A 10,529-nucleotide genomic window follows, 5' to 3' on the forward strand; every position below is an offset into this window, starting at 1 on the left:
TATAAGCACTGCATCCATGTTCATGTCAGTCAGCTAATCTAGTTGTCATGCTTTGGAAAGCTCACAAGCAAAAATGTCTAAATTCTCACGGAGCAAAAAGGAAAATATTTGTTATATGTTTTCTAATTAAAAATAGGATAAAAAACATCATTCATTCATTTTCTACAGCACTTAGTCCAATTAAAGGTCACAGGGAAGCTGGAGCCTATCCCAGCAATCATCAGGCAAGAGGCGGAGTACACCCCGAACAGGTTGCCAATCACAGGGAACAAAAACATAACCCTTTAAGGTCCTGGTCTATCATTTGGTAGAGGTAAATATAGAGAGCCTACGATAAATGTCTTTGAAAGATTTGTAGAAATAAACCTGCCTGGGCCACTTACACTAATTGCTTTGGGTATGTAAAACCCAAAATAAGTGTTTGTTACAACACTCGTTCAAATTTGGACATTTTTTTATTTTCTCATGTTATTATTAACCTTTATCTCAACTATTTGTTGAAAAAACATTTACTGTTCTGGTCTAAAGTAAACAGAAAAATGCAAAGAATGATTTTCTCTGGCCTCTTTCCTACTGAGAACATTAAGACAAAAACAAACAAATTTACCCCAAAGCACCTGAACTATCACATAGTTATTATATAACAGTCTGTGGTCAGATGTACATGTTAAACCAACATCTACAAATACATGTTAGCCTATGGATAGGATGTTATTGCATGTGTGCAGAGAAGAGAAATGGGTGGATGTGTTTATGTATCTTTTTGAGTGGCAGAAGTGGGTCAGTGTATTTCTGTCTTTTGAATTTTGGATCAAGTTTGAGAAGAGGAAATGAATTATTAATCAAAAGGTTGAACTGTGCTTAAACAGCAGTGCCTACATCCCAGCTTTGTGCTTTTTCCATGTTTTCTTCACAGCAATGCACCAGGATCAAACTGTTGAATTCAAATTTTAAAATTGTGTTTAAGTACTGCTTCAGTTTGAACAACCGGCATTATGTTTAGTGTAAATATCTGCTGACGTCATTAATGTGGATATACTGTAACTCAGAATCATGTTACACAACATTGTTAAAGCGTAACTCATCGATAGCAGGTGCACTTCCCTAACAGCAGAGGTATTCCCCAAAGGGGCAATGCTACCAAACCGCTCAAGGACCAAGATAAAGAGCCCACTGATCCAGCCCAATAAGTCCAAATCCTAGAATGATGAAGCATCTGCAACAAATCCCATTCATGGACGTTCCACTTCATAAACCACAAGATCAAAAGGATGCAACACTAAAGGCACCCTCACAGAAACCAGATCAATGCTACATTGCATTTTCAACCCATGTACAAGAATGAGGGTGAATATGCAAACTTGTTCATGCTGGGACAAAGATACACAGTCCTCTCAATTGTTTCATGCTATTCCTATAACCCACAAGTGGAATTAACAGGCTAAAGTTTAGAGTAACCAGTTAACCTAACGTGCATGTCTTTGGACCTCTAGTAAACGATATAGCAAAATTCATCAAAAACATTTTTCACACATTGAAAGACACAAGCTATGTGTTCTACTGAGTGGTGCCGTATGTAAACATAACTTCTGTGTTGCTCATTTCTTAAACAAGGAAAGCCAAGAAGTGTGTGTCAGTGGCTGTTTTTTTTAAAAAAAATTTATCCCACCGTGGTCACATATTCATTATGTTTTCTCAGAGAGCATGAATACAATGGGAAGAAATAAAAGCCTTTAAGGTAAATTTAGAAGATACAGTAAAAGAAACAAGCTGCGATGTAAGATATCACAACCAGCATCAAACTGGCTTGACTAATTTTGTTTAATGTAGTTTTTTTTTTTTTTTTTTTTTTAAAGGAAATAATTGTACTAAAGTAACCAGTTTTTCAAAAATGAGAAAGAAAACTACAGATGAGCAATACACCAAAACTACTTCCAGCAGACTGTATACGTTACATTCACACCTTCTGAAAGATAAAATATGAAGCAGCTCACCTCCATGTTTCTCGGCATGCATTTGGATGATGATGAATCATCTGAGCCAGTGGAATCAGCCCAGGAGGACCAATGGCTCTCAAGATCTGCATGAAGACTGTTGTGAGGCTGACTCTGGAAGGTGTCCCTGACTGCAGCGGTGATGCACAGAGCAGCAGATGGCAAGTCACTGCCTGAAGAATGCTTCCTGTAATCTTGTTTGGATTGTTTTTTGGGTGAAGTTAGGAGAGGTGCACGCAGACAGAGGTTACTGCTGTTTTCCTGAGTTTGCTTACTTTGCAGGCTTTTAGCTACGTTGCTGCTGGGTTTTTTACTCTGATTCCCTTGCAGCAGTCTTCCATGGGCCTCTAGCAGGTGGCAGAGGAAGATGGCCTTTTCTAACTCAAATTTCTGCCTGTGATGCAGTTTATAAGTGGCCTGCTCATCAGTTATCGTCTCATACAGTGTCAGCAGTAACTGCTCCAAAGTTGTTTGTCCGCTGTAAAGACTAAACGCCTTTTGCCCCGTGGACGGGACCTTACAGCATGTCCCTCTGTCTTTAACATTCACATCTTTTGCCAGAAGATATTTGCATCTGTTCCCCTCCTTTTTGTACCCTCGTCTGGCTGCCACTTCCCTCAAAGCCCTTTTATGATCCCTCTCGGCTTCTTCTCGTAGGCGCCTAAGCTCCACGCGGAGTTGTCCACAGGCCCACAGTGTTTGGTTCCTCTCCACTTCCAAAACAGCATGCAGCCTCTCCAGCTCTTGTCCATACTCCGTCTGGTCCTGGCACGACCTCTTAGATGACAGTGCCAGAGGGTTATCCCTGTCTTCCCTCATGGTGCCTCATTCACAACACAACATGCAAGGAAAGTTCCTTTCTACAGAGGGGCCATGCATCAGGAGAGAGAGGAAATGCAGCAGGGGGTTCGGTTGGGTAGTTAGCAGACATGCAGCATGCAACGATTACCACTGGAGAGATGAAATGCAAGTGGAAAAAGTGAGTAAAATGGGAAAATGGTACAGATTAATATGGTGGTAGATGAAATATCAACAGTACAGATCAAGTCTAGTTTAAAATAAGACAGAAAAAGCATAAGAAACGCATGCAAAATGTACACACAAACTAAACTTTTCCCCCCTCCCTCTCAACAAATTAAACTTATAGAAAAACAAAAACAAAAAAAACTTATAGAAAACCTGTTGCAAATTGCAGTCAAACTCCATGCTTAATATGATGTAATCCATCTAGGTGATATCTGCTTTATGTGAGTATTTCTAGGAGGAATCAACCAGCCACACGAGGATGCAACAAGTTAACATCCAGTTACCAGTTCAGTGTTGTTAGCTTAGGTTTCATTAAATGGTTTTATCCATCACTCCTGAACTCCATATGGACGCTGGGCTACGTTTCATATTACAGAGAGGATGGGCACTTCGTGGATACAAGCTAATTAACTAGCTTCAACAAACACTGGCATATGGTCAAATAGGTGGTAATGAAATGTAACCTTATGAAATAGCATGAAGTTTGTGTTATATTGAGGCTGCTAGAACCTCCAGATGGATGCTAGTTCGTGTTGTTAGCTGCTGTTAGCTTACCGTTAAGTTTCTCAGCTACAACTTGTATCAAACTCACCTCTTAGCGGACTCTACTCTTATATTCAAGTTTTAATCAATGTGACCATCTTTTTCCAATCACGGCGCTTTTAACTAGCATTAAACAAGCAGTGTAAAACCAGTCAGGTTGGCCACGTTAGTTGTTAAAGGTCCACAGAGTCTTGCAAGAAGAGGTTTGTTTATCTGCCACACCAGTGTCACACACGGTCCCTGTCCAGCGTTTATCCTGCTGGTCCGGTCACAAGTGGTGCTGCCTTCAGGTGTGCTTAGCCACTATAAGATCAATTCGTGTCTGTGCATTTACACTTAAAATAATATAACATTTTTACTTTAAATTGAACTTTTAACTATATTTACTCAAATTGGCCTATAACATATCAAAGTTTACGGGCTTCTTCATATGATACAAGAAAGGTGGAAAGCAGGAATATATCTACCAGAGATAATTTCGGAACTAGTTGTGAGGTGTTTAGCTTCCAGATATTGTTTTATGTATTAGTATGATTTGTTATACTTATCTATTTCACTGACTTCAAATACGATTTTTCAAATACTTCTTTATGTGGCTGGTGTAATTTCAGTACCAAGCTCGGTTTCACCGACAGTCCATGAATGCAACTCATGACAGATTCCAACTCATTGGCCAACAGTTTAGCCTTCTCGTGGGACGTGGATGACCACTAGTGGCTGCATGCTGCTAACGCTGCATTGTTTGTTCATGAACTTGTACAAAGACCATTAGCAAGAGATATCTGATGCGTTTCAGTGGCTATGTCCAATGACACTTTAAAAAAAAAAAAAAAAAAAAAAAAAGCTGTCTGACAGGACAATCTGATACCCTACAACATGTGTGGATGTCACTGTCACAAAGTTGTAAGTTGTTTTTTTTTTGTTAAATGAATCCAATATACACACATATACACATACACACATCCATCCATAGATAGATAGATAGATAGATAGATAGATAGATAGATAGATAGATAGAAGAAATGGGTGGAAAATTTAATCGAAAATCTTTTTGCTTCACAATTTTTAAAAAAATTTTATGTTAAAAAATCTTTTTTTTTTTCAAATAAATTAAAATAATCCATTCTGAAATTTTTTGTCATTTTTATTATTTTTATTGATCTTCTTTTATTGATCTGGCTATTGTGTTGGTTTTTCCTAATCGAAATCAAGAAAAATTACGAGGAAAAAAAGTTTTATACAATTTTTTTATTTTAAATCTACAAAAATTAGCAATATCTAAAATTGTGAGAATTGCAATTGAAATAGAATCGGCACCCAACAAATCAGAATCGAATCGGGATAAAAGCATATCGTCACAGACATAGTTTGTGGGCATTTGTCTTTTATTTTTTTTATTATAGATAGATAGATGTGATGTCATGTGACAGTCAACTTCTTATATCGAATGCAGTATTAACATTCCTCAGTATTAGTTAGATTATTTTCTTGCTATTTTAAATGTTATGACTAATATTAGTGAAAAAGGGGAATGTTCAGCGACTGCATGTGTCATATTAGCTCTAATGCGGCTCCCATCTGTGGTTATTATAGATAACCACAGGTGGGATATAGATATAGACATCTCCAAGGTGCAGCAGCCTAGTGGAGCACAACAAGTTTACAAATCAATCTCAATAGTCACATTCACTGACATGTGTCACACAAAACTTGTAAGAATCAAGTATTTCAGGTGTAAAAAGGGGACTGATGAAAATGTGCTATCAAAAACATACTGAGAATAGTCATTGCATGAATTCAGGACAGGTGTGAAAACAAGTGTGCAGACAGGGTAAAATGAAGGAGCGCTCAACAACAACTACTGTGCAAGTGTGGGATTGCAACATGAGACATTTCTTTGAGCTAAATGTACCAGTTACCTCTGAGTGAGAGGCTAATTCAGCACAGAAAGGCTCTGGGTCTGGTGCAAATTAGTACATTTCTGGTTTTCTGCTGTGCAAATTACTGAATCAACATGTGACAGTCCCAGTCCAAGCAAAGCAAATGGAAAGAGAAAACACATCAGTAAGTGCAAGCTTGACTTAAAACAAAGCATGCATGCTATTACTATTTTTGCCATTGCCATCAAACAACAGGTAGAAAGATATAATCAACAGGAATGCATTGTTTAATATGTCCACGGCACTTTGAAATGCTTCCTGAGTTCATAAATTGGCAAAAGAAAAGATACTGAAATACATAAATCCTCAAAGGTATGTACTGTACATACCTTTTCACTATCATGTTGCCAGAATCCATCATTAGCAGGCTATAAACCACTGGGTGGCATTGGTATCAGCTGAATACTACTCTGTATTTTTGCAGCATTTCTTTGATCACTGATGCATGTGGCACAGCTGAGCATCCCGAAATGGTTTGTGTTAGTTGTGAGGGTGAAAGATGTAGAGATACTCACAAAAACAAAGTATCAGCATACCACTCAGCATTATCAGAGTGTCCTTGGACCACTCCCTCTCTCGTTCTCATCTCCATCTGGCAGGCTGTTGGGAAAAACCAAAACTGATAGAGAGGGACAGCAAATCTACTGCAATAATCCGAATTCCTGCCATTGCATCTGCTGTGAAATTCTTTTGCCAGCTGAATGTTATACCTGAAAACACCCCGTCCACACTGTCCGCATTTTTTGCATCAGTCATATTTCTGTTGCTCTAGTATAAAGACATGTACATTTCCATGCCTGTATCCTTTTATAAAATTTACCACACATCTGTATATATGGACACATTTCAGTACCATCTATGAATCCTAACAGATGCTACATTGTCTTGTGGCTCTGTATATCTTTCTATCAAACCCCAAACAGTAAATGCAGTTGTAAATATGAGACAAATTTTACCCCAGTTATATTAGATTTGCTTTATTTTATGCAGTTTTACCATCTAATTTGTGAACTACTTGGTCTAGTTTATCTCGTCTTAATAACACCATTGAATCTATGTGATATGTTACTGTCTGTAATTTGAACTAAAAAATCAGATCAAGTAAACTTCAGTGAATAGTTTCAGACACACAAATGACCAGAGGCAGATGTCGTGCTGCCTTACACTCTTTATTTCCAGGAGATTGCATGTTTCTTATTTTTATTGTGACCCTTCTAGTGACGAACTGGTACCACATTTCACAACCTGAGTTGGGTGTACAGCTTCAAAGGAAAGCTGACACAGTCAGCTTTATTGATAAATATAAAACCCTGAAGGTTATATAATGTGCCAACAGCATCTTGTTTAACCTCTTTTACCTTTTGTTTACCATTCAACGCAATCTGGGAAATAAATGCACTTAGATTACGCTTGTTGCTGACCCACTAAGTCTGAAAGAAGGCTTCATTAATTTCCAAGTGAAGAAATTAGGGATGAACATGAAACAATGGAAATAATTTTTCATCTTTATTGACACATGACCCTGTTAAAAATCATCACAATTGCTACCACCTGTGGCACACAAAGCACTTCCTTTCTTCATGACCCACTTCAAGTAATTGTCCATGACAAAAGGTGTCAGGCTATGCTATATGTCTCAACTTCATATTCAACACATTCATATATAGGGTAAAAAAAAGAAATTTAGATAACACAAATCTTTGTGAAAACTAGACCATATGATATAACTCTACCAGCAATCTTTCAGTTACTTCACTAAGTCTTCTTCAGGGTTATGTAAAACTAACACGAAGATAAAATACAATAGCTGACCTCACCAAATCTTCCACATGATAACATGGCATGTATTGAGAAACATAATAATTTCCAATTGAGAATGGCCCATGTCCTGGCATTGTGCGTCTGCTTGGAAATTCAGCTGTGATCTCAAAACAGTCTTTCTTGAGCCTTTTCTTCCATCGGGCCTTTTGTTTGTATGAGCTTTGTTTCCTCTTTTCAGTCTAGCTCTGTATAAAGTAGTGGAGCCCATCACAAATACCTAAACCAAATGTGCTGACTAATATGCCACAAAAAATTGACTTAAGATAAAGCTATGTGTTTTAACCACGAAACGCCATATGTATCACACAGTTTAGACTAATTGCATTGTTTAATGGTGAAACTTTATTTAAAACACTCTATACAATCTCATACTTGTCTTTTGTCTCCTGGTTGATGCCTTTTCACTACAATGATCACTCAGTAAACTGTACGTTTATGAAAGTTATTTTGTTAATATTTGTTTCATTTTGTTCAAGGCCAAATCAAGACTTCATTGTTACTTCAAAAATCTGTATTTTCTGCCTGCTATTTCTTAGGTTATAATATTGTTATATAACAAATTTTGAAGCTCCCCATTTATTTGCTTAAAGACCAATGATCTTTAAGTAAGTTGATATTTTCATGCTCCCAAAGTGGCAGTTCCTTCTAAATGCAATGTCAAAATCCATCCATCCATTTTCCAAACCACTTAATCCAATCAAGGGTTACGGGGGGACCGGAGTATAGACCATATATGAAAGATGGATGGGGCCTCCGGTGGTTTAAAGTGAAGCCTATGCAAAAGTGTATAAAACTGCAGTTCCCCCCTCATCCGCTAGGGGCTGGCTCCAAAACAGAGCGAATCTCCATAGACTCCCATGTTAAAAAGACCAACTTTACAGCAGAAATACACATGTTTACAGCCTGGTACAAAAATCTATTTCTGGTTTAATAGGTCAGGTTTACCTTCATGACAACTGTGGGGTGAATGAATTTTTTTTCTAACTTGCCCATTCAAAAGTAATTTAATCTTGAAATTTGGCATATTTAGGGGCATTTCCTTTTGATTGACAGGTACCAGATCTCCCACTTCAAGTAAGAAGAACGCAGAACAACCGCGGTTTTTAGCCAATTAACGTGACTTGGCTTTAGACCGCTTACCTCCGTTAGCTGGTTAGATCCTGTTATCTCCGGGTTAGCTCGCTAAGCTCTTAGTTACATGCAGTTTAGAGTTTGCCTCAATGTCAATTATCCACCATGACGCTCACAGCCCCCCTCTCAGCTCCACCTCTTTGCCCATATTTGTATTTTCCGGGCAAAACGACACACATGCCCCTGCCAAGATGGCGATGGTAGGAACCACAGAGTTTCAGTTCAGCTCTTCAGAAACCTATGGTTGCCGTCACGGAGGCTCCGTCCATCTTTTTATATACAGTCTATGGGCTGGAGCCTATGCCGGCAGTCTTCGGGCGAGATGTGGGATACACCCTGGACAGGTCGCCAGTCCATCACAGGCAATGTCAAAATGAAATAAATACACCTCAACGCATCGCTTTCTGGACATGATCCTGATTTTAATAAACATGTTCTGTACAGTGAAAGCCATGAGGACCCCCGCATTGTCTAGGAATAGGCCTGTCACGGTAACAAATTTTGCCATGCGATTAATTGTCTCATAAATAATTGCAATAGACGATAATATTGCGCTGAGCGATTATTGTTGTCATTTTGAGACCATTTTCAACTGAAATAACAATAATTCCATAAAAATGTAAGTACACACTTTCAATATTAACATACTTTCATTTTTAAAGAACATTAGCTTAATGTGCAGACTAGTTTATGCTCATCCAGTCCCCAGATCTGCTGAAACGGATCAGGATTTCTCCTGGGATTTTGGAAATGTGGTGATCTGGAACATATGGTCTTTAAACACTTGGAGGTAAGGGTCCAGGCAGCAGTTATACAATCTATGGTAAAGCTCATATAAGGGGACATGTTTGGACTGGACCAGAGGTGGAATAGTAAAATTAAGTGTCTTTGATCACCCTCAGTATGTCATTTTTCATGTCATTGTAAAGTTGCCACTTTTAACAGGAATGTTCATCCAGGCAATTCATACTGGCTGTGAAATGTTTGCAACATTTTTCAAAATGTCGCCTTTTTAAGAACATTAAAGGGCAGCGAGGCTTTACCAACCAGGTTGTCTGAGTGCACACCATTTTGCACTGTCCTGTTTGTATTTAATCTGTCGGTTAAACACCGCAGTGATCACAGACTGTCAGGAAAATGGAGATAGCCTGTTTGTCAAGGTCTTTTTTTCTTTCCCAGGTGGGAAAACTTCAGTTGATGGTTGTGTTTTAAGTGCAGATGGAAACTTGTTGCATTGCCATTTTTAGTTAATATGTCTGAAAACAAACCTGGCACGAGAAAATAAAGACAAATGAAAATTATTACGTCCACCAAAATTATTGCGTACATTTTTTCTTATTGTGCAATTAATTGACTTATTGCTTTATGCGACAGGCCTAACCCTCTTGGGAGGTTTGGGATCCCAGGTTGGGAACCACAGCTCTCAACTATTTCTCTCATAAATATCAATACAGTGTCAATGTTCACTTGTGATGCGAAGCTTTGCAATATATGACAAGGCTTTGCACATTTTAGATTCAGATTTCAGTTGATTTTTTAAAAATACCTAAAATTTGACTGCTTTTGATTTAGTTAGGTATTTATTTTGCATCATTTTAATTAAGATGTGACTATAAAAGTAGTTGTTAATAATTGGGTGATTTTCATTTTAATGTATTTTATATGAATAATGGAATAATGGAATGTCTCTATCTGATGGAGTCAAATGCCTTTAAACTTGGAGAAAATCCTAGATTTTTGAACAAATGTAGAAACAAGATGTCCAATACCTTTTTATGAGCTGACTTTTATTTAAAATCATGCAAGAAAAGGGAGTAGTTAGTTAGCGGCTAGCTTGCTAATAGCTAACTAGCTATAAAGTTTTAATTCTGCAAGATTGGCACTGTGATGCAGCAAACAAGGGTCAGTATCCTTCTTAAAGTACAAATGTGTCAATATAACACATGTAAAACACATTGTTCACTCATTAGTCAAGATGTACTTGTTAACGTATTAGGTACGTATTTTAACTTTTTTTTTTTAAATTACACAAAGCACAAGATGCTAACATAGCACAAAAGATTGACTGAACCTT

General features: G+C 37.8%; 1 protein-coding gene across 1 annotated transcript in view; it reads right to left on the minus strand.

Moving 5' to 3' along the window:
* Positions 1-2,813, minus strand: part of tspoap1 (TSPO associated protein 1) — a gene marked incomplete at both ends in the record, with an annotated part of 62,835 nt that extends 60,022 nt beyond the window's left edge. Inside the window, 1 exon segment of the mRNA XM_079247454.1 lies at positions 1,995-2,813. Within this exon segment, the coding sequence (XP_079103580.1) occupies positions 1,995-2,813 (819 nt within the window).
* Between the last annotated feature and the right edge of the window lie 7,716 nt (positions 2,814-10,529).

Source organism: Telmatherina bonti, assembly GCF_933228915.1.
Source record: "Telmatherina bonti genome assembly, chromosome: 10".
Taxonomy (NCBI): domain Eukaryota; kingdom Metazoa; phylum Chordata; class Actinopteri; order Atheriniformes; family Telmatherinidae; genus Telmatherina; species Telmatherina bonti.